The sequence below is a fragment of the Carlito syrichta genome, unplaced genomic scaffold, assembly GCF_000164805.1.
Source record: "Carlito syrichta isolate Samal-C Ts95f unplaced genomic scaffold, Tarsius_syrichta-2.0.1 Scaffold143138, whole genome shotgun sequence".
Lineage (NCBI taxonomy): Eukaryota > Metazoa > Chordata > Mammalia > Primates > Tarsiidae > Carlito > Carlito syrichta.
The window spans coordinates 108,973-136,542 of NW_007087234.1; the positions used below are offsets into that span (position 1 = coordinate 108,973).

Here is a 27,570-nt window from a genome sequence, read left to right on the forward strand (position 1 = left end):
ACTAAGAGGGCACGCCGTGACTCTCTAAGAGGGGATGGGGCAGTGTTGGAGTACAGAGGCCTTTCCCTGGGACGTCTTGTAGAAATACACTGAGGTGTTTCCTAGAGGTGCCAGCGGGTCCCACATCCAAGGGAAAACTCGTCCCAAGAACTGTTTCCGTTTGGAAGGGTGCACTGGAGCCAGGGAGGGAGCAGAAATGGAGACAGAAGGTGATTGGCTCCCCTCAGGCCCAGGGTCACCAGGGAGGTGTAAGCGGCAACCCATAGCCCACAGCCTCCTCCCTCCGCTGCCGGCTTGCCCCCCGCCCTGGCCAGCCCGGTGCATCTGATCAGCTCATGTGTCACCACTGCTTTCTCCTCTCTCCCTAGGCTACCTGACTGTCAACATTGAGCCTCTGCCCCCAGTGGTGGCTGGGGATGCCGTGACCTTGAAGTGTAACTTCAAGACCGATGGGCGCATGCGCGAGATCGTGTGGTATCGGGTAAGTCGCCACCACAGCCCCCTCCATGCCTGTGGCCGGGCCTGACAGGAGGGCCCCCATAGCCCTCCAGACACCCTCACAGGCATGGCTATACCCTCAGCCCTGACCCAGCCTTGAGCTGTCCTGGGTTTCTGCCAGATCCCTACCATCTGCTGACACCCTCCTCCAAGGTCACGCGGCCGGCCTTCTCTTCCAGCCTCCAGACTGATCTTGTTCTGGTCTCCTTTGGGTTCCTAATAGGGCCCTCCTCTCAGGAAACCCCATTAGCACCAAAGTACACGTTTCTGAGGACCCCATGGGTCCTGGTGGCTGTGTAACAACTAAGCAGTGTCTGATGGTGGAGTTTTGGGCATTAGACCTTGGGTAAAGTTTTTGACAGGGGAGAGAGAAACGGGAAGTTTCCTGTTTCTTAAAATCAAATGACAAGCCGGGCTCAGTGGCTCAGCCTGTAATCCTGTGCCTTTGGGAGGCTGAGGTGAGTGGATTGCCTGAGCCCGTGGGTTCAAGACCCGCCTGGGCAACTTGGCGAGACCTCATCTCTACAATAAATTAAAAAATTAACCAGGCGTGGTAGCGCACACCTGTAGTTCCAGCTACTTGAAAGGCTGAGCAGAAGGATTGCTGGACCCCAGCAGGTCGAGGCTGCGGTGGCTGGGAACGGCCACTGCACTCCAGTCTGGGCGACAGAGTGAGACTCCAACTCAAAAAAAAAATCAAATGACGGAGTCTACCACCTAATATGACTATATAAAGAACCAGCCCTGGTGTCAGCGCCATCAGCTTGGGTCTGAGAAGGGGACTTGTTGGAGATGAGCTGGTGCCCACCCGCCCAGGGCCCGAGTGTTGGTGGCAGGAAGAGAACCTTGGGTATTAGACACAAGCAGCCTTTTCAAGCACTGGTAGAAATCATCGTGTGACTGGGTGGGGCATCCCAGTCTGGCATTCCTTTGCCACGGGGAAGCTGGGCTGGGCTCAGGGGAGAGTCCAGAGGACACTAGTGCCCTTCTCAAGATGCCTTGTCCAGGTGTGCCCAGACGGAGGCATCGCCATCTTGGGAGAGGACGCTCCTTCCGTCATCCAAAACAGCGGCTGGCAAAATTTTCAGTGAAGGTCAAGATTGTAAATATTTTCTCCTCCGCCGAGCATGCAGTCTCTGATACGACTGCTCAACTCTGCTGTTGTGGCATCAAAACAGCAGAAAGGGCACAGCCGTGTTCCCATCAAACTTGACCCATGGCCAGTGGCGTCTGGATTTTGTAGAGTTTTCATGTGTCACGAGATCTTCTTTTTACTGTTTTTCCGGCTGTTAAAAAAGGTAAAGACCGTTCTTAACTCATGGGCCGTGAAAACAGGTTGTAGGCCGATTTGGTTCACGGGCCGCTGTTTGCAACCTCCTGATCTAAAACCCCGCGTCTCTAAGCTGTGTAAGCTGCGTGGCTCTTTCTTCAGATGAGGCCGGTGGGTGATGCCATCAGGTGCTCTGGGTGGAGGGGTGAGGGCAGAGAGTGAGGAGGGGGTGGGGCAGGCACAGCTTGGTGATGTCAGATCCAGAACGGGTTCCTGGAGCTGCACCCACATCCACTCACAGTGTGTGGGGTCATCACCATCTTGTTAGAGGGACCCCTGGAGTGCAGGTGCCGTCCATGGTCTTGGCAGAGAACTGCCCTCCTCAGCTTCCTTCTTGCCCTCGGTCCAGTCTTGCTTTGAGCCGGCCTGTTCTTGCTGTTCTGACTTGCATTTTTGGCCTCTGATTCCGTGTTTGCTGGTTGGTGCCATTCTGCGGGCTGGAATCTGTGCTCCTTTCAACTAAAAATGATAGTTCTGCATCAACATCATGGCCATCCCACCCCGTGTTTGCAATCAACTCCAGTGCCCTTCACCAAGGCCCTCCAGGTAGCCCGGGTCCCACAGGTGTGAACCTGGCATCCTGCAGGGTCTCGGCCCCGACCCTGGAGAAGGGTCCCATCCTAAGTGGACGGGTGCGTCTGCGAAGTCAAGGCATGTGTTAAACAGTCTCTGAACCAAATCACTAAGAGGCATATTTACAGGATACGGGAATGGCTTGGCTGACACGGACTGCGAGCATCTCATCAGCACCTGGCAGAAGGACAGGGGTAAATTAACTCCGGCAGATGGAAATGCGGAGACCCTGTGGGAACAGTGAGTGGGGTGAACTGGGAGGAAGGTTGGGGTTGAGAAAGAAGAGTGGGCACCTCGTGGGCTTCCAAGCCCTGAAGCGACTGCACTCACTGCAGGGTGAAACGGAACAGTGGTGAAAATCCCCCAGAGAGGTTGCTGCTGGTGTATGGGTAGGTAGAACCCGGGAGCAGAGGTCCCAGTGGCTTGACTCTGTGTCCCCGGAGCTGGGGCTCAGGAATGGGGCGGTATGTAACACCCTTGCCATCCTAGGCTGGACAGAGACAGTCCTTTCCTCTTCCACCCCGGTGCTGAATTCCCCCTCTCACCCCCATCTCTCTCTCTCTCTCTCTCTGCCCTAGCCTGCAATTCCACCAAGTGTTTTAGGAGTCAGTGGCATCTCTTACGGGGTGGCAGGTCCTGCCTGTCGGGCTATGGTAGGCTGCACTAATTAATTTATTTTATTTCATTTCACATCCTTTGATGGAGGGCCTCTGGAGCGGGGGTATGCAGATGTATGCAAATCACATGCAAATTACATGCTGGAGCCAAATGCCTGGGCCCTTGTAATTCCGAGGCTGGACTGAGCAGTGGCTCAGCTGACTGGTCACTGTCCTCAGGCCCAGGGGAGCCTGCGTGCCCCACCTAGGATGGTGGGGCCAGTATGAAAATTCTGGGGACGGGATGCCATGCTGCCACATTCCACTCTGACTGCTGCCCCTGGCCCTCCCTCATGACTGCCTCTTTCCCCAAGAAGACAGCTGAGGAGAAAGAGATAAGGGTCTCTGGGGAGCGGAGGGAGGGTGGAGGGTTGAGGGATCTGGGAGCCAAGGCCAGGGCAGAACTTTGAGAGGAAATGGGGGAAGCCCCTGTCTCCTTCTCCAGCCATCCTCCTCCGATGCCCCCCTCTGTGCCAGACAAGCCCACCAGGGCTTCCTCCCCGCACCCCCCAGCCTGCCCCGCCCAAGTAGGGAGCTGCTGATGCTGTTTGTTTTCTGTGTGTGCTGCTTCCTTTCCCTGCTGTGCTCCGTGAATGAGCTTACAGAGCCCAGCTTGGAAGGAAATGAATAGATTACACAGGCCCAGCCAGGACTGCGTCTTCAGCCCCGCTAGAGGGGAGAAGCAGGGCATTGTGAGGAGGCCACCGCTGCCCACTCAGCCCCTTGGGCACAAAATGACCCAAAATATGGGCAAATCCCAACAGTCTCCCCTCTGGCCCTGGAGACATGATCTCAGCAGTGGGATCATTCTGAGCTTTCGGAAAGCATAACGAGTGGATCGGGCTCTTGGGGTAACCGGGGGGAACTGATGAGATCGTCTGGAGGAAAAGGGATTGCCTCCTTGGGTTAGCAAGGCCTCTGGCTGAACGTGTGGGCGGCCTTGCCTGTGGACCCCTTGAGAGAGAGGAAGGAGGTTGAGAGGGTTCAAGGGCCAGGACCTTGGCCGCTTTGCCTCAGGGTCTGGCTAACTAGGAGCTCAGCCAGTTGCCAAAATAGGAAAACAGACTCAAGAAAGTGTAGGTGAGTCCCTGGGTCTGGGTTGTCCAATATGGCAGCCACTAGTCACTTGCTTACACTAAATGGATTCAAGGCTGGGCATGGTGGCTCATACCTATAATCCCAGCACTTTGAGAGGCTGAAGCGGGAGGATCACTTGAGCCCAGGAGTTCAAAACCAGCCTGGGCATCATAACAAGATCTCCTCTCTACAAAAATAAAAAAAGTTAGCTAGGCATGGTGGCATGTACCTGTAGTTCCAGCTACTCAGGAGGCTGAGGCAGAAGGACCACTTGAGCCCAGGAGATCAAGATTGCGGTGAGCTGTGATTGTGTCACTGCACTCCAGCATGGGTGATACAGTGAGACCTCACTTAAAAAAACAAAAACTAAATTGAATGGGTTCGAATGAAATTAGAAATTCATTTCCTCTGTCAGACTAGCCACGTTTCAAGTGCTCACAAGCCCCACGGAGCTGGTAGAGTCCAGATGGGACAGAGCAAATGTAGCACATTTTTGTCACCACCGAAAGTTCTACTGGGCAGCCCGCTGAAGGCATTTGAAATGTCATTCTGTGGCTTCTGGAATGTACTGTGTTTGCCTGATGAGGGCAGAGCAGTGAATGCTTACTGAGCCAGTTTTCCAGGCAAACTCACTCTAACAGAAATTTAGTACAATGAATCTTATGTGTTTTGTAACCTGCTATCACATGGGGGGGACAAGGGAGGGTGGGGAGAGGGAGGTGGTCATCATTCTCAAATGGCTTCTTTGAAAACACACAGATGTCAAGAGACTTGTCAGATTCCTGAGGTGTGAGGTGTTGTAGCTGTCTATCAAAGCCCTGTTCAATTAAGGATGTCATAACCCTCTCACCATCTCCCAGTACTTTCTCCACCATTACATGGTTTGAGTCTCTCCATTGTCTCTTAGGTGTGCGTTTCCAGGCTCCTCCTCCCCAGCTCATGAACATACCTCTTTATTTATTGAGGCTAATAGAGTAGAGGTGCAATTCCATTCTTCACCAGTAGGAGGCTGTCACCTACCAATCCACCGGTTAATGACTTGGTTTTAGCAAATGGATGATAAGTAATGTTCTTTACTTAATCATTTCTGTGTATGTACGCCTATCATTGGGCACTCCTTTAATAATGCTAATACTAGTCTGTGTGGCTAACATTAATGAGCATTTGCTCTGTGCCAGGCACTGATCAAGTGCTTTACAGACTTTTATTACATTTCATTTCTATGTTGTCACTGTGAGGCAGGTATTTTACTTTTTAGATGAAGAAGCCAAGGCCATTCAAGGAGACTGAGTCTCAGTTCATGTTGCCTGCCCTGACTTCTCCAGAAAGTTCTAGACACACCCTCCTCCACGATTCCTCCCTATGGGTCTCTACTACGGTGCTTACTGTATCATGTCAAAACACCTGCCCTGGGCTATGAGCAGTTCAAGGGCAAAGGCTATGTCACATATTTTTCTCGTTGTGTTCTCAACACCTAGAGCAAAGTCTCCTCTGTAGGGGTGTGTGTGTGTGTGTGTGTGTGTGTGTGTGTGTGTGTGTGTGTAGAGAGAAAGAGAGAGCCAAAAAAAGTATACATTTTAAGAAAGGAAAAAACTGTTTAGAATTGTAATATTCAATACATACCAACAAGAAAAGATGAATACAAGTCACATTTGACTTCTCACTTACAAGAGCTGCTCAAAGTGATTAACATCGACGTCCAGACACTTCTGACTGCAGAAAACATCACTTAAAATGTGTATACCTTTTTGGCACCCCTGGTGTACATGTGTGTGTATATATATTTTTTAGCTGGGGTCTCACTCTGTTGCCCAGAGTGATCATGGCTCACCATAGCCTCGACCTCCAGTACTTGGATGATCTTTCCACCTCCCCTTCTGAGTAGCTGGGACTACAAGCGTGCGCCACCACACCCGGCTAATTTTTTTTTTCATTTTTTTGGTAGAGACAAGGTCATGCTATGTTGTCTAGGTTGGTCTCGAACTCCTGGGCTCAAGCAATTCTCCTGCCTCGGCCTCCCAAAATTTGGGGATTACAGGTGTGAATCACTGCACCCAGTCAAATATTTGTTAAATTAACAAATGGTAGAGCTGGAAATAAAAATGCATTTGTACATGTTGACAGAATATGTTGTGTAGCCCACTTCTGCCTTGGTGGGCATATGTGTATAGTTGACAGTATCTGTCTGTTTGGAGGTGGGGACTATGGGTCTTTGAATACTTACAGAGCTTTGTGGAGCATGGCAAAAAAAAGGGGAACATTTCTTATGGGGAAACACTTTCTAAACTCATTTAGTGGGAGGTCACCTGCCCAGCAGGAAAAGCCAAAGGTCTGTTTATATCATAGAAACCCATTAAACAGCCACAGAGAATCATGGGAGTTTAACCTTTTACAGCAGTTTTTATCATCTCTCCTTTGTTTTGGCTGCTTCCTTCACAATTTGGTCCCAAGAGCTGCTCTGGGTCCAGGTTACAAGGCCACAGGAAAGAGAGCCAGATAGTGAGAGACTGAGATTTGCAAGCAGCGATAAAGCCCGGCTTTTTGTGCCCCCATCTGACTGCCTCTGCACAGAGGGAGATGTACACCTGGGTGTGTACTATGCAGTGCGGTTGGTGTGACCTGGTTGGGCGAGCGTCCCCTCTGGGGCTCTGCTGGGTGCCTCTGCAGTGAGGGTTGGTGGCCGCATGGGACTACTGGAGACGGCATTGAGACCGGAGGCTGGGAAGGGTGAGGAAGAAAGAAGAGGGGAACTGATGTCAGGAGACCCGTGTGGAAGTTCTGGTGTTTGGCGTGGGCGGCGACCTAACCTTTCAGCATTTTAGGAACCTCATCTGAAATTGGGTGTGAAAACAGGCATCTGGTAGGCTTAAGTGAAATAATGTCTGCAACCGAATGAGCTCCTTGTCTGGCTTATTATGGCACCTATTCAATGAATGCCACTGCCCCAACATGTCTCCTGGTAGCTGATGGGGTCCAGAGAGGGAACTTACAGAATACGAAGGGCAGATGTCTGGGGTGGGGAGGAACACCAGGGTTAGATTCCTTGAATCACACCCTCCAACCCACATTCCCAAGAGGCATGGGCAGAGACAAGCCTTTATATGGTCAACTTACTGGCTTCCAATCCTGGAAATATCGCACAGTTAAGCCATGGAATGGATACTGACCTCAGTGCTCTCTCTCAGTTTCAGCTCTTGACAATGTTTTGCTGTCTGATGCAAAATTGAAAGTGATGACCACACGAGGACATTACCCAATAGTATCCTAAGGGCAAGAAGGCAGGAACACGCTTGGGTGACCCATAGACACTAGCGTCCAAGTCCTGGAGAACTGGGCTGGCACGCCTCTTTGGTGCCTCTGGCTTGGAGTTCAGTTTGACCACCTCTCGACCTGGCTGCTCTTTGCTACTCCCCTGGGCCCCCACCCTGGTCTTAGACTCAGATCTCACAGCCCAAGACCTGGATGAGGATGAGAGTGAGGAAGACAAGAGCCAGGGCCGAGGCGACCCAAGCAGACTTGTCCAAGCCCCCTTCCCTGCCCCTGGCCTTCTAAAGAGGCAGGCTGTGCTCTTTGGAGGAGATGTGTCCCACACTTAGTCTCCATACCAGTCATGTGGGAGGAAGAGAAAGCAGACAGAGCACCGCCCACCACAGGACAGCAGATTATAGAATAAACACAATGACACATAAAGAGGAGATGAGAGCACGTTTCCAGTCTCATTCCATTGTGGTCCTTTTATCCCACCCTAGCAAAAGCTCCACCCTCAAGCCCAGCTGTTAGGGTGCATCCTTCCAGCACTCTGATCCTCGTGCTCCGCCTTCTTGGGGTAGAAGGAATGGGGGAAACCACCAGTACTCCCTAGAGGTCAGAGTGTGGATCACAATCACTGTACCCCCAATCCTTGGTTGTACTGGCAGGGGTCCTCACTCTGCCAGCTCATTAGAGTTTTCCAAGAGGCGACTAAAAATATACTGATGCCGGAGACTCATCCTGCAGTGATTGAATCAGAATCTCCAGGACGGAGCCTCAGGGCATTTGTACTTTTAACGAGCTCCCCAGATGACTGTCAGGCGCTCAGTCCAGCTAGGGAGCCTGTGATGGTGTTTGGGAAACGCTGATTGAGAAAGCTGTTCCGATCACGCATTCGACATGAATTCAACCCGTATTTACGAAACCAGGATGGTTCCAGGAGCTGGGAGTGCGCCGGGCGACAAGGCAAGGTCCGTATCCATGTGGTTTACCTTGGGGGAGGAGTTCAAAAGATAAATCAGAAAGACACGCAATCGCATCGAGTGTAGGGCACATCGTTAAAATAGACGGGTGGGATAGAAAGGGATTGGGCGTCAGGAAAAGACTCTCATTTAACAGATCTCAAAGGCCACAGGGAACCCACCGTGCTCAGGGAACGTTCCGAGCAGAGGGAGCACCGGGCGCAGAGGACCTCTGGTGAGAACACGCTTTGCATGGTCGTGGAGCAGAAAGAAAACCGTTTGTGGGTGAGGTTGGAGAGGCAGGAACTAAGTCTGGAGTTATTCTAGGACAGCAGGAAGCACTGGGCGGAGAATGGATAGTCGGGGTGGTAAGGCCGGCCATAGAGGGATGACCTTGGAGGCTGTTAGTTCAGGCAAGAGGCACCAGTATCTTGGGTGAGGATGAGGATGGTGGCCATGGGGATGATGGGAGGGAAGAGTCCTGCTGGTTACTCGTGGCGAAAGTCTAAAGGGATGGAAGGGATGAGGAAAGGGGGGTCAGGATGACTCCTGCCTGGCTTTGGGCTTGAGCGGGGTGTGGGGGATGATGCTTTGTACTGGGATGGGGAGGAGAGGAGGGGGGAGAAGAATGCAGGACCCCCTGCCGTCTCCTCCGAATTTTGTACCTATTTCAGGGTACCAGGCACTCTCTGTGGCCCTGAGAAGCTAGAGGTGCCTCTGAGACATGGAGATGGAGGCTTGCAGCCGCCGGAGAGGCTGCAGATGTGAATTCTGGGGAGAGGGGAGACCTACTTGAGTGTCACCGGAGGAAGGCTGGATGGTACCCAAGGGTGGACCCTGGGTACGCCAAGATTTAGAAAGAAAAGTAGACCAGTAGAGAAGATGAGAAGGAGCAGACAGCAAGGTATGGAGACAGCTTGGAGAGTGGGGTGTCCCAGATCCCAAGAGAAAAAAGTGTTTCGAGAAATGAAAGAGTCAGCTGTGTCCAACGCTGTGGCGAGTGACTTGAGGATAGAAAAATGCCTGTGAACTTGGCAACGTGGAGCCCACTGGGGACCTGGACAGGGCAGATTCTTTGGAGTTCCTGGGAGATGAAGCCAGGCTGGAGTGGGCTGAGGGGTGCATGGAGACCAGCAGTGGCATGGCCTTGAGGCTTTGACTATTAAAGGGATTTGACCTTGAACTTCTAGACCGACTTTTGCGGGTCACACAGAGAAGCAATTGCTTCTATTGGGTCCGCCTCTGATTGCACACCATTTATCAAATAGCAAGTACATTGTCTTTTACAAATGTCCCCAGACTTTCAACCTGGAGCCGGTGGCAGCCTCGCACTCCTCCTTGAGAATGTGAAAGCTTAGAGGACTCTAGAGCAATCAAACAATGCATTTGGCCTTTGAAGCAAAGATGCAGCTCTGCCATTTGGTGCACTCTGTGGCGTTTGGACGACAGTCCTTCCCACACCTTCCTAAGCATGTGTCCGGGGCTGGCGGTATAAGGGACAAGTGGACCCACTTGCCTGGGGGGAGCTTTCGGCCCAGCCCTTCTCAGACTACATCCTGAAGCTGTTAAGCACTGTTTCCCTATCTGCCTGGCGGGCCAGGTCACATTTCCTCTAAGCAGCTCAGCGGGATTTGGGAGAGACCAACAAGACCCCTGCAGACAAGTCGCCCCCATCACCCGCACAAGTGGAAACAGGCTTCACTCCTAGGACGTCCATCCTTTGTTCTGCTTGGCCAAGTCTTGGTGTCCCTTCTGTGAAGCTCCTGACCTCTCCCACCAAGACAGAATGAGATCACCACCGTGTTCCCTCAGCATTTGTCCATACCTTGATTCGAGCACGAGCTCCTGGTCTTCAAGTTATCTGTCTCTGCATCTCTTGCTGGGTTTTATTTCTCTGCTTCTCCAGTGTGTGCTGTGGCGACTGGCAGACCTGGATCGGGGGCCTTATGTGGGGTCTCAAGGTCCCCAGGAAGTGGGTGGATGGGCTTCTGGGGGTGTCCAAAACTCTGTAAAGTGTGCCTAACATGCGGTGTGCAGCTATGGGGGAGAAGGAGGCTGAAAACTCCCAAAGGCTCTGTGATAGCCCATCCCCACCAAAAAGCCCAAAGCTGCCGCTGCAGGTGTTCGGGTGTTGCTCGAAGGTGAACTGTTCAGGGCATCTCATCACCTCCACCCTCAAGTCGCCAAGGTCATATTCAGGATGGATCTACAAGATCCCGGGGGGCTTCCAGGCTGCGTCAGACAGCCCTCAGCCTTCAGCCTGGGTCCCTGAGCTTCCCGGGCCCAGGGCGGGTCGGAGGTACTGCCATCAGCCTCAGGCCGGAAGAGCCGCCAGGCGATTGGGATCAGTCCAGACGCCATGGTTCAGTCAGCCTGGATTTGTGCACAGATGCCCTTGGACGGGAAAAGGAGATAAGAAGGGGGGAAGGCCCACTCTGGCAGTTCATCACTGCTGTCCCTGGCACAAGGGGCGGTGTTTTCGACCAAAGAAATCCGTCTTCACTTGGGGATTAAGATCAGGTTTCTGATACTGGCAGTGAGACCATTTCCCTGCCCCACACAGGGTCGATAAGAGCTCTTGGCTTCCGAGCTGTTGAGAGGGGGTGCCAAGAGTTGGCGCAGACACCCAAGTAACAAGATGTTCCGTTGGCCCACACGGGGATTCCACCAGTGACGGGCTCTCCCATTGGACAGCCGTGAAAGACACGGCAGGCCAGCATTTCCAAGGCAAATGCATTGTTGGCTCAGCTGCCCTGGGGAGTGCGTCTTCCCTTAAGAAGAAGAGAAAAGAGCAAAGGCTTGAGGCCTGCTGTGTGACCTTGAAGGAACCGGGCACCCTCTCTCAACTTCAGGGTCTTTATCAGTAAAATAAAAGGGTGACATAAGGTGGTCTCTGTGGAATGTGCTGCCCTGCCCCCCTTGCAGCCAGCCCCCCTTTCCCCAGAGGACTCTGGGCTGGGGGAAGTGGCAAGTGCCTTCCAGACCAGGGCACCCCCCAGTGAGGCTTGGATAACGCTTCATCAGGGGCGCAGAGGGGGGCTACGGGCCTGGCCTCAGCTGCTGTCAGGGCCCCTGAGCCCGTGGAATCCGGGAGCTATATTAAGCCCAAAGTGTGATTTCCAGCGGATTCTGCCTGACTTTCATATGCCCTGTTGGGTTTAAATGACAAGGGGGCTGACTGAACGTGTTGCAGAAGGATTAAAGGTGAACTTCCGCTACAGCATGCCAGAGAAATAAAATAACACGACTGAAATGAGGGATGTTTCCCAGAAAACCAGCTCAGGCTCACCCTCCCTCCTAAGTCCTTCCTCCCTTCCCCCTTTCCTGCCTCTTCCTTGTTGGGTGTGCGTCCCATGGGGCGGTGAATCTTCTCCTTGGAGACAGGCACAGCTATGCACATTCGTGGAACATACATCTGACCTTCCCATGACCGACCTTCCCTGCCCCACACTTTGTGAGAGCTCACCATCACCTTAAAGGCCAAGTTCAAGGTCATCAGCCCAGCATATGAGGTCCTTCCGGATTCCACCTCCGTGGACTGATTTCTGCAGCCTCGCTTCCTACCACGTTCCCAAATGGACCCTCCGCTTGCATCATATGGTTTCTTTGCAGTTGTCAGAACGTGCCAGGGCGCTTTCCCACCTCCATGCTGACACATATGCCACTGTCTCCACCCACGACGCCCTTTTCCCCTCCATCTGGCTAACTCCCACTTGCTTTCCGAGGCTCAGTTTCAGTGACACGCTCTAGCGACCTTTCCCGTCCCATTCTTCCCTTCAATCTTCTTCTACATTCAGCTACCATGACCCAGGCTGAGCTAGATTCTCATAACATTTTCAAAACAGAAAGCTACCCACATGGCTTAACATGCTGGACTTGTGTGTCCATTCATGCAGCAGATATTTCTTGAGCACCTATTATGTTCCAAGCATTGGTAATAGAGCACAGAATAAGAACAATGTGGCCCTGTTTAATGGGGCTTGTAGTTAAGTGGCTGGGGGGGAACAGCTGCTACATGAAAGATTGTCAAATAAATGCTTTTCTCAAATTGTGGTAACTGCTGTGAAAGAGGACAGGTGTGTGCTAGCTGGGAGCTCATGACAGGGGATTATCTGTAATAGCTGAATATCTCTCTCCTAGAATGCAAACCCTTGCTGTCAGGGACCAGGTGTCCTGTTTGTCTTTCTCTCCTGAGTGTCCAGCATAATGCTGAGAACATAGCTTAGGGGATGGATGGATGGATGGATGGATGGAGAGTAGATGGATGGATGGGTAAGTGGGTGGGTGGGTGGATGGAAGGATGGGTGGATGAGTGGATGGGCGGATGGGCAGATGGTTGGATGAATAGAGAGGTGGAGGGGTGGGTGGTTAGATGGATGAGTGGATGATGGATGGATGAATAAATGGGCAGGTGAGTGGATGGAGAGATAGATGCATTAGTGGGTGGATGGATGGATGGATGGATGGAGAGTGGATGGCTGAATAGGTGGGTGGGTGGATGGATGAGTGAATGGATGGATGGATGGATGGATGGCGGGTGGTTGGATGGATCGGTGGGTGGATGGAGAGTGGATGGAGGGATGGGTGGGTGGGTAGGTAGGTGGGTGGATGAATGGATGGAGAGTGGATGGATGGGTGGCAGATGGATGGGCAGATGGATGAATGGCTGGGTGGATGGGTGGATGGATGGATGGATGGATGGATGGGAAGTAGATGGATGGATGTGTGGGTGTATGAATGGATGAATGGGCAGATGGATGGGTGGGTGGGTGTGTGGATGGATGGAAGGGTAGATGGATGGGTGGATGAATGGAGAGTGGATTGATGGGTGGATGGGTGGATGAATTCATGTGAGCAGTTGGATGGCTGGATGGGTGGATGGCTGAATGAATAGATGGATGGATGGATGGATGGATGGATGGATGGATGGATGGATGGGCAAATGGGTCCGTGGGCAGATGGAGGGATGGGTGGGCAGATGGCTGGGCGGATGGATGGGTGAGTGGGTGGATAGATGGATGGATGGATGGAGAGTGGATGAATGGATGGGTAGGCAGATGAATGGATGGATGGGTAATTGAATGAATGAATGGATGGGTGGGTGAGTGAATGAACAGATGGACGACGGATGGATGGGTGGATGGATGGATGGTTGGAGAGTGGATGAATGGATGGGTGAATAGGTGGATGGTGGTTGGATGAATGGGCAGATGAATGGAGAGTGATGGATGGATGGTTGAGTGAATGGACGGATGGATGAATGGATGATTGGGTAGGTGGGTGGATGGGTGGATGGAGGGATGGAGAGTGGTTTGATGGGTTGATGGATGATGAGTGGATGAATGAATGGGCAGATGGATGGAGAGTGGATAGGTGAATGCATGGATGAATGGACAGACAAATTGAGAGTGAATGGATAAACGGGTGGGTGGATGGATGGATGGAGAGTGGACGTATGGATTGATGGGTTGATGGATGGATGAGTGGGTGGATGGAGACTGGATGGATGGATGGATGGATGGATGGGTGGATGGATGGGCAGGTGAATGGATGGATGGAGAGTGGATGTATGGATTGATGGGTTGATGGATGGATGAGTGGGTGGATGGATGGATTGATGGGTGGATGGATGAATGAGTGGGTGGATGGAGACTGGATGGATGGATGGATGGATGGGTGGATGGATGGGCAGGTGAATGGATGGATGGAGAGTGGATGTATGGATTGATGGATGGATGAGTGGATGGATGAAGAGTGAATGGATGGATTGATGGGTGGATGGATGAATGAGTGGGTGGATGGAGACTGGATGGATGGAGAAGTGGGTGGATGGATGGATGGGCGGATGGATTGGATGGATGGATGGATTCATGGATTCATGTGAGCTGATGGGTTAGTAGATGGGTGAATGGATGGATGGATCCGTGGGGAAGTGGGTGGGTAGATGGATGGATGGATAGTGGATAAGAAGATGGATGGATGAATAGATGGTAGATGAATGGATGAATGGTTGGGTGGGTGGATAGGTGGTTTGATGGGTACATGGATAGGTGAATGTGTGGATGGATGTCTTGTGTGGCTCTGAGAAGTAGACTTGTAGTATAGAAGTAAAGTTTTAGTTGCTATGATAAAGCTCTTTCCCACAATTGGAGTTTTTCAACCATGAGAGGGATATCCTGGGGACTGATGAGCTCCCTAACCCTGGAGGTGTCTAAACACGTGTCGGTGTGGCCATCTGTCAAAAATGTAATAGAAAAGATTCCTGGCCCAAGAGAGCACAGAGTGACATGACCCAATCCTTTTCAGCTCTGGAATTCTATGCTGCCTCAAGTCAACTGCCCAGTAATGACGTCATGACAAGAGGTAGGCATGGAGCATCCCACCAACTTGGCTAGTTGGGATGGAGAGTGGGACTTCTGCAGAAACCAAGCATCAGGAGAGTTCTACATTCCTGGGAGAGGGATGACTGTGAGTGTTCTGGGACTCATGTGACTATAAATGCCCAGAGATGCACCCTCTACCCCTGAGTGAACATTTAGAGGAGGTGAAGCCAGAAGACACCTGGGAACAGAGAGGTAGGGGAGGGTGTGAAGGATGTTAGTAAGTTCCAGAGGGCCATGTACAATCCGTGACCTTATAGAACAATTCTCTGTCTGTGCCACCCTGCTTTCAACACACCAGTGATGCCTCCTCATGGTTCGCAGGACAGAGACCCCAATCCCTGTGTTACCTTACAGGACCCTTCCCCACATGGCCCTTGCCTGCCTCTCCGGGCTCCTCTCCTTGTATGTGCCCATGAATGGAGAAGCTGAAGATAGTCAGAGACCTCAGAATGCCTTGAGGGGAGGAAAAGGAAGAACTAGAGTTGGGGAAACTGAGGTTAGACGAAGTTAAGTAGCTTGCTCGAAGTCATGCTGCAGAGTGATTGAGTCAAGCTTTGAACCCTGACTGTCGACCCAAAGCTCTGCCGTTTCTGTTGGACTCCATTGAAGGCCATAAAGCCCCTACTAGGGGTGGGAGGGGTTTCTCCCCGAATGACAGGCAGCATGAGGACCAGGCCTTCGGAAGGACTGTACCCCTCTGGCTTGGGTAGCCTGCCAGTTAGTAAGACAAGACTTACAAATCATCATGAATGCCATCACTATAGTGTAGGTCAGGTGCTGTGCTAGGTGCATGACAAAAATCATCCGCTGAACCCTCACTGGAACCATGCAATGTTGGCACTATTGTCCATGTTAGAATTGGGGACACTGAGGCTCAGAGAAGTTCACTAACCGACCCCCAAGTCTCAAAGACAGTAAGGTGGAGGAGATGGTTGGGTCTCCCCTTACAGCAACCTGACCTTTTCAGCACCCTGCTGGCCCACAGGACTGATGGGGTGGCCTGGATCCCCCTTGGGGAGTTCAGCTACCTCCTCCATGGGGGAGAGATGGGAAGGGCCAGCGGGGGCAGGGGAGCAAGCTGGGTCTGGCAGCCTGGAGCCTTTCACATCTCCTCATTGTCAGGGGCACCTGTCTGCAGAGGTGCGGTGGCATGGATCCATGCAGAGGCTGTCAACGTCAAACGGGGACTCCAGGGAAAGCAGCTTTCGCCCCGCAGAAATGACACAAGCAACACGGTTCACCTACTCTGAGACACACACGCAGAGCAGACAGGTGGAAGGGAGGTCCCTCCCCTCCCCGCCCCCGCACCTCGGGGCCAGGCTCTCCTTGGCTGACTGTTGGAAGATGTCGGGCAACCCCGTCCACAGCTGACTCTTCTTCCAGTCAGGGCGCACAGACCTCTGGGATCCCGCCAGTGAGGGAGGTGGGGAACTGGGACATCTAACTGGACACTACTCTTCAGGAAATGAAGCTGTATGCTTATTATTACCATTATTATTATTGCTGCAAGGCGGTAGAGTAACTCAAATGAGTCTAAACAAGCATTGTCAAGTAGTGGTTCTTGGGAGACCTGCTTTAACGGCTGTAATCGTCATTTCAATGGGCACATTAATTATATGTGAGCAGGTGTTGCGGCATAATTGAGGGTGTTGGAAAGCTGTTTATTTCCTTAAGTGGTTTAAGCATTCCCCTTTAACCCTGTTTATTTTATGAATATCACATCATGCCAGGCCTGTTCTTGGGAGACAGAGAAGTGAAGCTGCCCTGAATGTGCGGGCTCTGAGTTAGGGAGGTCTCTAGCTCATCCCTTCACCCCTCAGGTAGAGGGCTCACACCTGCAGGAGGCCCAGGCAGGACCCTGGGAGGTGCCGGCCCCAGCTCACCCTCTGCCTGGAGAGGGTGGCACAGCAGAGGAATCTCCACCCTGGTCTGCATCTGCTCAGAAGTGAGGAGGGGACAACAGGTATGGCAAGCAGAGGCAAGAGCAGGTGCAAAGGCCCCGGGGTGGCCCATCTGTGCCAGTCGTGTTCAGTGAAGGGGCAGAAGGAGGAAAGAGGAAGAAGGAGCACCATCATCTGACTTTAGAAAACTTTGGGCCCTGCCCCAGAGATGTCTGACAAGCATCTCTGACTTAACTCGGTCAAGGCAAGACTTCGTATTTCTTCCCTGAACCTCTCCTCCCTATTCTTTTCCATCTCTGCAAATGGCATCAATCTCCACTCGATTCCTGAAGCCAAAAATCTGGAGGTCTTTCCCGTCTCCTCCCTTCCCTTGGTCCCACCCAGTCACTGTACACCTTCCATTTGGCCGACTCCAAAAGACACACCCTGAATCCACTCGCTTTGTCCTGCCTCCTGGCCTCCACGATCGCCAAAGCCTCTACCACCACTCCTAGTCAGCAGTCTCCTAGCCACATACCCGCCTCCGCTCAAGGCCTCCCTGCCCCAGAACCCAGAGTCTACGCAGCAGCCAGAGTGACCTTTTACGAGCAGAACTGGGTCACGTCATTTCTCCGACGTGCCCGGTACTTGAGAACAGAACCCACGGGCCACCACTCCATCTGGCCTTAACCCTTCCTGGCCTCCACCCCCTCCTCTGCCTCCCTCCACCCCAGGCTCGTTTGGGTTCTATAAGCCGCCCGCAGATCCCCCGGTGTGCCAGCCCTTGTGCCCGGTGGGATTTCCAAGAGGATCAGCCTGGCCCTGAGGAGTGAGCGTGTGGACCCCAAGGCCGTTTAGCCTCGGGGACCCTGGAAGCAGAGAGACCTGAGACCCACTCAAGGCTCCACCACTTCCTGTGACCTCTCCCACGCTCCACGTGTGCATCTGTAAAACGGGATGGCAGCCATGGCGCCGATCCCATGGGAGGGCAGGGCGGGCAGCCCCGTGTGCCTGGAATAGTCTAGGCTATGCCTGTTGTCTGACAAGGGTGACTGTTCAAGTCACCCCCCGTTCAGTCTCAGATGTGACCCGATGTGGATGATGAATGACACTGTCGCCCGTTCAACCTGTGGGAAGTGCTTTGCAAGTGACAGCACCCTGGTTCTCTGTGCACGCAGGCTGCAGGACAGACTCCAGGGCGCCACTCCATGCAGTGCCCTGTGGGAGGGAGCCCAGGCCTGGCAGATGAAGAGAAAGCAACTGCTCTCCCTTCCCAGCATGCACCATGGCCCATGATTCTGCCCCGCTATTAGGCTGAGTTGGGGCCGGGAGACTCTGGTTTCAGGGGTTGCTGCAGGGGATGCCAGGTGGGCCCTCCTTTGAGTCTGAGAGCACGTGGGGGTGGGGTGCACAGTCACTCAGGGGTGGGCTGGATGTGGGGGCGGTCGAGCCCTCTCTGGGAAACCCAGCTGAACTGCTGACCGCGTTGGGCCTTCCCAAGCTGTGTCGCAGAGACAACGGCCTCTGCTTTCAGCAGATGGTTGTTCAGAACCCTCTGTGTCCCAGGCCCGGTGCTGGGTGCAGCTGAGCAGCTCTTGTCCCAGGGGATAAAGGAAATTGCTGACATCTGCATGGTGATCTTTCATGCACATGTCCTGACACTTCTCAGTTCTGATAGATTTAAAAAATCAACTTTGGGCCGGGCGCAGTGGCTCACGCCTATCATCCCAGCAATTTGGATGTCTGAGGAGAGAGGATAGCTTGAGCCCAGGAGTTTGAGACCAGCCTAGGCAACATAGCAAGACCTCGCCTCTACAAAAAATAAAAAAAATTAGCCGGGCGTGGTGGCACACCTGGAGGCCCAGCTACTGGTGGGGCTGAGGTGGAAGGATTGCCTGAGCCCAGGAGGTGGAGGCTGGAGTGAGTCATGAGCATGTCGCTGTGCTCCAGGCAAGACAACAGAGTGAGAGAGAGAATTTTTTTTAAAAAGCGTGCATTTTTTTTTAAGTTATGTGATTATATTATCTACAAAGAATGGTAGCATGTGCCCTGTCTTCTAATGCCCGAGAGACTGCATCTCATAAGTATCAAAGTACATATTGTGGAACTGGATTGCTTGGGTTCAAATCTTAGCTTTGCCACTTAGGAGCTGTGTGTTTCCGGACAAGTCACTTAACCTCTCTGTGTGCCAGTTTCCTCATCTCATGTAGTGAATTTAGGACAATGCCTGGCACTAAGTGAATGTTGGTGGTGTTTCACTTATTGAACTTATTACAGTTTCTTGCCTTATTCCATTGTCTAAAATTTCCAGAGTGCTTGCCAGAACTGCTTCCCTGTTATATTCCTGGCTTCTGTAGGAATGCATTTATTATTTAAGCATTGCATGTGCTGTCTCCTGCTGGTTTCTGATAAATATTCTTTTTTGTTATGAATAGGGAGGTTACTTCTATTCCAATTTTACCTAGAATTTTTGTCAAGAAAAATTAATTAAATGCTTCTTAAAAATCTATTGAAGTAATCATATGGTTTTCTTCTTTAATTTACTAATGTAATGAATTATGTTGATGTTTTTCCTAATATGAGCCTCCATTGGGTTTTTTTAAATTTCTTTAAACAAATAGCTTGTGTACCAAATTGAAAGAACTCTCCAGTATTTATTTTTTATTATAATAAATGGAATCTTTTTCACTGGATTTTCTGTGGGTCTCTGGGATGTAAGAATGCAATTGATTTTTTTGTGGCTTTATCTTGCATCCGACAAATTAGATGAATTCATTTCTTCTCCTTAATAAGCATGTGGAGGTTTTCCTTGAATTGCCTAGGCAGCCAGTCTCTCCAGCTGATGTTTTCATTTTCTTCTTTCCTGTATTTTCAGAGAGATTGCGTTTATCGGTGAACGAGCATGCCTTGAGCACCTACTGTGTGCCAGGCCCTGAGCCAGACTCTGCCTCCTTCCTGTCTTGATCTTGTCACTGCTGGGCACGGTGAGGTCACTGGAGTACCCACCCCGGCTGATATATGGAGAGCAAGGATCCGAGGAGGGAAAGGAATCCCAGGAGGCCCCAGAGCCACTTAGAGTGGGATCAGGATTCACATCCAGTAGCCGGCAGGCCAGGCAGCATCCTGACTGATGGCTCTCCCCTTCAAGGGGCAGTGGCAATTAACCTTGACCTAGGAGGGGAAGCCCGAGCTTGGAAATGCAATGGTCCCTTCTGATAGTGAGAATGAAATGGGAATGCCTTGACGCTGAGACCTGGCTGGAGCTGCCTGGCCCTCTGCCCCCTTCCTGTCCCTGAATCTGGGATTTGCTGGTAGTGAAAAAGAGCCAGTGTCTCAGGAGTGGTTCTTTCTGTCAAGCCGCAGCTCAGCTCCGAGGGGGCTGAGATGGAGCTGCAGCATGGGGCTCCAGCTCTTGGTGACTCTGGGGACAAGGCTGTCCCGTTTCCGGAGGCCGATGGCTCCCTACCCAGCGGGCCCTCTCCCTGCTGGCGTGCCCTTCCCGCCTGTAGAGGAGCTCCTGGTACTGAGCTCATGACTCTGGCACATCACCGCTGGCTTTTCCAGCATCCAACACCCCTGTGAGCATGTATCTTGTCATCTCCCTTCCCCTGACAAGAGTCAACTTAATTACCCTTGTGGGGCTCGGGACTCCCATCTCCAGGCTTGTTCCCTGCAATCATCCTCTGCGGTCTTGCCCCCCAGGCTTCCTCTGGCTCCCTGCAAAGGGGACATCTGGTGTCCCCCTGTGGAGTCCCTGGAGGTATGCCTTGCACGGGGCACCTGCCCGGAAAGACAAAGGAAACGGATACAGTGTGTTACCAGACCCTGTGCTTGGGACACCACAGTGCTGTGTGGCTAGTGGCCCCCTCTGGCATGCTCCAGTGGTGCCCAAGAGCTGCCCTGTCCACTGTGGCCTCCTGGGATCCCTCGGGCTCCACACTCTGCACAGGGCTCTTAGCAGATTGTGGGAAATTCAACACATCCGATCCGGGAAGCTGCTTGGGACTCAGGGAGGAGACAGTGAATCTCTCTCGATTACCCTCACCGTGCCAGGCGTTAAGCTAAGAACTCTCCGTGCATCTCCGGAAACAGGAACTACGGGTAGCTCCATTGTACAGATAGAAAAACTCAGGGCTCACAGACAGGATGGGATTTCCCACCGGATGTGAATTCGACCCCAATCCTTCTGATTCCAGAGCCCTGTTCTAGCCCTTTTCTTGTTCCCTGGAGATGACCAGGGGATGGGACTCTTCCACTTCGCCGGGACCTGATGGCCCCAGGATGGGGTCACCCTGTCAGGCTTCCGGACACAAGACCTGGAGCCCAGCCTGTGCTGGGGGTTAGAGCAGCAGAGACATCCCCTTCCTCCTCTGGGCCGTCAGCACCCACCGGATCCACCACCACAGTCTCACTCACCGCCTGTCTTCATCATCCTGGGTGGTGGCAGGGGATAAGGGCACCGTGAGTTTCCAGGGCGCTTAAATCAAAGTGTCAGAGGCGAAAGCAGCAGGTGACATCCCACCAGGAGCCATGTGGGCCTGGAGGCAACCTGTCCTGGGGGGGGTGGCAGGTCACTGGCCTCTTCTCTCATCTGGAAAATGAGGGAAGTAACACCCCACAGAGGGTATTGTGGGGAGACAGTGACATCATCCTGGCAAGTGCTCACTCTAGCATCTGGCAGGTAGTATCAATACCAGTCACAGCGGGAACTCCTGTTTACTGAGCACTGACCACAGGCCAAACGCTGTCTGCACGCTTCACATACATTGGCTCCTTTAATCTTCACAGCAGCCTATAGGTAGGTACAGCCATTGTCCCCATTTTATAGATGGGGAGACTGAGGCACAGGGAGGCAATAGCTTGCTCAAGACCACAAAGCTAGTAAACCACAGAAGCGAGATCCGAGTCCTAGTGGGCTGACTTCAGTGTCCACACCCGCATTTAGTCCATTCTTCAAAATGCTGGTTCCTCCCCCAGACTCCCTTCTCCACCCTACCCCCCACACGGGCAGTCTGCCCAGGCACATAGAGTCATGGGCTCAAAGGACTGAACACCCCAGTGAAAAAACCCAGGGACAGAAGCGTCTACACCGGCAAGAATTTTTCTCCAGCACTGGAGAGAAATGCCCACATCACACCAAAGGGAATGCAACCGGCTTATTGGGATTCTGAATGTCCCCCAAGCTGACCCTGCACCTCTTCCGCCCTCCTGTTCCCTCAATGCTCCCCACGGGTGCTGTGCTCACGTAGGAGTCCGGCCAGTACTGGCCAACTCCACTTTGCCGGGAGACGCTGCGACTCATTTCAAGCTGCCGGAATCAACCCCTCCGCATGACTCAAAACTTGACACAGCGTGGGGGGCTTCGGGTAGACTGTCAGAGGCTGGTTTCTGTGGCTGGGAAGCCCTGTGGCATGACTGAGAGGCTGCCTTTGTGGAAAGGCCAAGCTGGGATTTTCTATTAGGACAGGACAGCTCGCCGCTGTGGCTGTCTAGAAGGTCAGAGGTTGAGGCTGGGAAACGCCACCAGAGCAGACAGACGGTCTCCTTCTCGGGGCCTTGAGGACTCAATCATGTCATGCCTGCCTTGGTGGGTGGGACACAGGCATTGCTAGGGTCCCACAGTTCCATGTGGCCGGTTGTCCCGTGAAAGGAGCTCTGGGCAAAAACCCTTCATTCATCAACGTGCTCACGTCATGCCTTTACTTAACAAATATTTACTGGGCACTCACCAGGGAGCCAGGCCCTATGCTGGGTGCTGAGAATAAGAAACACGGCATTGGACAAGATTGACAGCTGCTTTTTCCTTCGAGGCATCCTGTTAGACCAGAACTGCTTGTCAAGTGCTGAAGGGGGACACAGCAAAGACGCCCCTAAGCTAGCCTCGAGTGGTTCACGTCGGCTTCCCAGAGGAAGCAAAGTGCAAGCTGAAGTTTGAAGACAGGAGAACTTAGCCAGGAGCCTGTGGGGTCCTCTTAAGATGAGAGAAAGCGTGACCCACCCCCCACGCCGCCCCCAGAGTCAAGCTGGACTGTCTAGTTGGAGGCCAGATGGGGAGGCCGCAGAGCGGGAAGCAGCCAGAGGAATGAGTGGGGCCCGGACCAGGGGATCACCTCGATGAGACGCTTGAACTTAACCCTGAGAGTAGCTGGGGAATGCCGAGGCGTGGCAGGGTCCTGTCTGCTCGCTAGCTGCCATGAGATCCCTGAACTGGGAGCTAGGGAGGGTGAGAGGCGTGAGGCAGGTCAGGGGCTCTGGCGATGGGGCATGGGGGGCTGCAGCACTCCAGGCCAGCGTCATGGCGGCCTGTGTCAGTGGTGTGGCATGGGCCGTGGTGGGTGACAGGCCTGCTAGCCACATAGCAGAGAACGTGCTGCCGAGGGGCATCAGAGGCTGCTTCTGCCGAGCTGGGCTGGTGCCATCTCCCCAGATGGAGAAGAGGAGGGTGGGGGGAAGGCGGTCAGGCAGGGGCAGCTGTGCATGCAAAAACTGCATGGGCATCGGGGCATTGGGCATTGGGCTTCCTCTCTGGGCTCAGGGAGCTTGGTTGGCGTCGGTAGGTCGTCACTGCAAAACCCGAGCCCGGTTTTGCTTTAGCGACACCTCTTGGCACCCCGTGCCTCTAAATCTCTCTGGTTGAAACTGGGGGGATGACCAAAAGCCATGTGGCAAGAGGAGAAGCTCCAGATTTAGAAATGAGCCGAGGCCAGGTGCAGTGACTCAAGACCATAGTCCCAGCACTTTGGGAGGCCACGGCAGGAGGATTGCCTGAGCCCAGAAGTTCAAGACAAGCCTGAGCAACATAGCAAGGGCTTGCCTCTACCAAAAAAAAAACAACAATACAAAAATTAGCCAGGTGTGATGGCACATGCTTGTAGTCCCAGCGATATGGGAGGCTGAAGCAGAAGGATTGCCTGAGCCCAGGAGGTAGAGGCTGTAGTCAGCAGTGAGCACGTCACTGTACTCCAGCCTGGGTGACAGAGTAAGACCCCAACTCAAGCAAATAAATAAGCACATCAATAGATGCATAAATACTAAATAATTTTTTTAAAAACCCATCCACCAACAGTTGCCCTGATCCTAGATTTCAGACTCTCCCTCCCCTTGCCCGTTGGCCCACAGAGGAGGGGCCGAAAACTCCCAGGGTCAGAGCTGGCAGCCATCAGAGCCTGCACTCCAGGTCCTGGCTCCAAATACCTTCCCTCTGTGTGTCTGCAGCCTCACTTCCTGTTGCCAGGGGAGTCCTGGGCAGGATCAAGTATCCCGCTGGCTCTTCCATGAGGAGGCTGCTGTCCTCTCTCAAGAAACAGGTGTGGGTGTGGAGGAGGTGGGAGGGCCCCAGTGCTCCAAGGACTGTCCATGTCTCTGTCTCTCTGTTCCCGCGTCTCTGTCTGTCCCGCTTCCTTGCTACATCCCTCCCTCTCCTGCTCCATCTCGGCTCACTGTGGACACAGAGGTCTCCTAGAGGCCCTGTGAATTCATGTGCTCTATCCATGGGCGCTCACTTAGATGTTGCTTTGTAAATTCCCTTAGGATTCTCCCAGGTGCTGGAGGACTGTCTCCGGCATCCATTTGGAGGTTCCTTCACCACCCTGTCTTCCCATCAGACTGGGTACCCCTGGGAACAAGGGGTGAATTAAGAGAAATTACTAAAGACAGAACATCCTCCTTTCTTTGGGTTGTACTTTAGACCCCATGTGAGTAAAATACCTTCAGAAGAGGTGGACATGATGAGATAGAAAGAGAACTGCTGAGGAGTTAGAGCTGGGTTGAAGTCTGAGCTCTGCCATTGGCTGGTTTTAGCCTCTCTGGCCTCAGTTTCCCCTTGTGCTCAATGGAGATCGTAATTCTTGCCTCACAGAGCTATAAAGTTAATGCTATAAAGTTATAAAGTGTCCATGTGCCAGGAACTATTCCAGGCACTGGAATGTAATGTTGAATAAGACAAGCAAGGTCCCTGCTTTAGTGGGCTAGAAACAGCCCATTAATTAATTAATTAGCAAGAAAATATCAGGCAGTGATAAGTGTGGTGTAGATAATTTCGGATGATATGACAGAGAGTAACCAGAGCTTCTCAGATCAGCTGGCGGGAAAAGGTGCCTTGTAGGAAGTGCCATTGAAGCTGAGCACTGTGTGACAAGAAGGAGGGAGCCATGCAGAGCTCAGGGGGAGGAGCATGCCAAGCAGAGAGGGTGTCTATGGAGGGGTTGAACTTGGCCACATCGTCCAGGGATCAGGCTGAGAACCCGGAACACAGAGGGCTAAAGGAACAGAGAACATAGTCAGAGAAGAGACAGAGCCATCGCACACTGGGCTTTATAGATTTTATTCTTAGCATCATAGGACTTAATGGAGAGTCTTACTTAAGAGGGGAGCAACATGATCCAGAGTGTGTTCAAAAACAATTCTCTGGCTATTGTGCAGACTGGACTACAAGGCCCTGTATGAGTCAGGAGGGCCTAGGTGGTGCCCCATTAACAGCATAACCCCCAAATCCCAGTGACTTCATGCCACAAAGCTTTATTTCTTGTTCACAAAAAGTGGGCTGTAGGTCTAGCCACAGTCCAGGGCAGCTCTCCTCCACAAAGTGATTCAGGGATCCAAGCTTATTTCATCTTGTGGTTCCATTCGCTCTGTGTGCACAGTTGCCATCCACCAGGGGCCCAGAAGCGAGGGAGTCCTGTGGATTGCTCTTAAGGGTCAGTCTGGAAGGGGCTTAGGTCCTTTCTGCTTGCACCCCATTGGCCAGAACTCAACCACAGGGCTGCAACTGCACGGGGGCTGGGAAATGGATACCTGGATGACACAGATTTGGTGATCTCACAGCACTGTTTCTGCTAGGGTCAGGAGCGGGTATAGGGAGAAGACCAGGGACTCTCACAGTCCTCCCGATGAGAGACAGTGGTGGCCTGCATGTGAGAGGTGACAACGAGGATGCAGGGAAGTAGACGGATGTTGTAACATTCATATGACACCTGGACTGTGCCCACACGGTTGGCCCCCACTAGACATTCTAACATTTCTTTGCAAGTTGAAGTCAATTTTTCCAAATGGCCTTCCTCTGATTTCAGAAGGTCAGTAGGCTGCGACACTCTCTGACCAAGGGTTGTAAAGACGTGGTCCTAAAATCCCGGAGCTTAGCCTTAGAATGACTCTGAGAGATGTTCAAGTTCACTCTCTGCATTTTATCAGGTGAGAAGAGAGCCTCGAGATGGCCATGGACTTGGCCAAAACACAGAGGTAGCCAGCATTAAACAGAGGCCAGGGGTCAGGGGCTGGGGTCAGGGGTCAGGGGCCAGAGCCAGCACTCAGGTGTGCATCTCCCATGTGCCTCTGTGCAGCCAAGTAATTTATGGATTTTTCCTTCCTGCCAAGTCCGAGAGTACAAACAGCCGGAAAGCCCAGGGCCAAGCTCTTCTCCTGGGCACGTCGGACGAGACCTGAGTGGAAAGGGGGAGGGGAACTGGGAGGACTTGGTCAGGCCCACCCACACCCCCCTGCAGTTCCTTTTTTTTGTGATCTCTGCTCCTGAGAAACACTCTATGGGGAGGGGGGAGAATAAAGGTTCTGAGCTACCTCTGCCCCTTCCTCGCTGTTACATCTCGAGTGAATCTCTTCACCTCGCTGAAATTTGGCCTTCCTTAGAAAAGCGAGCGGACAATGCTGGCCTGGCAGGATTGTCACGAGGGCTGCAGGAGGCAGTGTGGGCACACAGTCGTCAGAACTGGAACCGGGAGATCCCCAAGCGACGAGTGTCATTCCCTGGAAGAATCGCCGAGCCTCCCCTCCACCCTGGGCCCCTGGGTGCTGCTCCATATCACCTTGTTGGAGCCCCTCCAGAATCAGGGCAATCTTAGGGACACACTCTGCCACAGCGGCTGAATGCCCCCTGCATCCCTTGGTAGCTGTCTTGCCCACGTCTTCTTCTGCTGGGCAGGGGCCTCCCGGCCTTGTGTTTCCTTAGCACCTGGCCTAGAGATCAACGGGGCCACAGCAAACCCAGGCTTCCCCAAGTCATCTCATGGGCTGCCCTGCTCTTAAATGAGCTCCTGCTGTTTGCCCTGGATTGCATTCAGCGGGATAGGCGATCAATCACTCGCTCCTGACGGACTGGGCCAGGTCCCAAGATTCGGGCTGCAACCCACCAGAAGCTGCACGGGCCCCTTCGGTGCTCCGTGGTCCTGCTCGGGGAGCCCCCTTGCTGGGTCCTGCCAGCCCCTGGGATCCAGCATGGGCTTTCAGAGGTAGTGCAATAAAGAGAACATTAAAACCTTTTAGTGCTTGGCAGGGACTCTGTCCTTTGCCAAAGCACCAATTAAAGGGACAGGCCAGTCCAGCATGACTTTATTGCTAGCATTTCGTCTGGAAGAGGAGGCATGGGGGGAGGTGCAGGCAGTGAGGGCTTGAGACCGCGTTCTGCTTCCTCCCACAGGGACAACTGTATACAGTCCCTGGGCACCTGCTTCTTGAAGGCTCCAGAGAGAAGTCAAAGGAGAGAAATGAGATAATGGGGCGAGGTGAGGCGAAGGAGGCTTTCCAAGAGTGGCAGGCTTTAAGCTGGGCTTTGAAAGGTGGATCAAGTTGGGGAGAGCGGAAAGGGGGGCTTCTCAGACAGGCGGCCCTGAGGCAGCCAAGGCGCGGTGAAGGGACTAACCCGGAACGCTGGCTGGGCACTTTCTATATCTTGGGAACTGTACTGAGCACCTTGTATGTGATCTCTAATCTCTCAGCTCACCCTGTGACACGGGTTCTATTATTATCACCACTTTGTCGATCCAGAAACCGAGGCTGAGGCACTTCCGCCCAGTCCATGCTTCTAGCGAGTGCCAGAGCCTGAGCTGAAGGCTGTTCCCATGCTTCTGCTCTTAACCCCTGGGAAGGCTTAGGGCAGGGCAGTTGTGAAGCGGGGAGCGTCCGTCTTTCCTTGAGGCCCACAGGCCCCGTCTCCCTCTTTCTGAGCCTGCC

General features: G+C 52.9%; 1 protein-coding gene across 1 annotated transcript in view; it reads left to right on the top strand.

The window, feature by feature from the left end:
* Positions 1–368: 368 nt before the first annotated feature.
* Positions 369–27,570, top strand: part of LOC103251589 (immunoglobulin superfamily member 21) — a gene marked incomplete at both ends in the record, with an annotated part of 107,149 nt that continues 79,947 nt past the window's right edge. The window contains one exon of the mRNA XM_021708624.1: positions 369–481. Coding sequence (XP_021564299.1) covers positions 369–481 — 113 coding nt within the window. The remainder of the gene's footprint in view (positions 482–27,570) is intronic.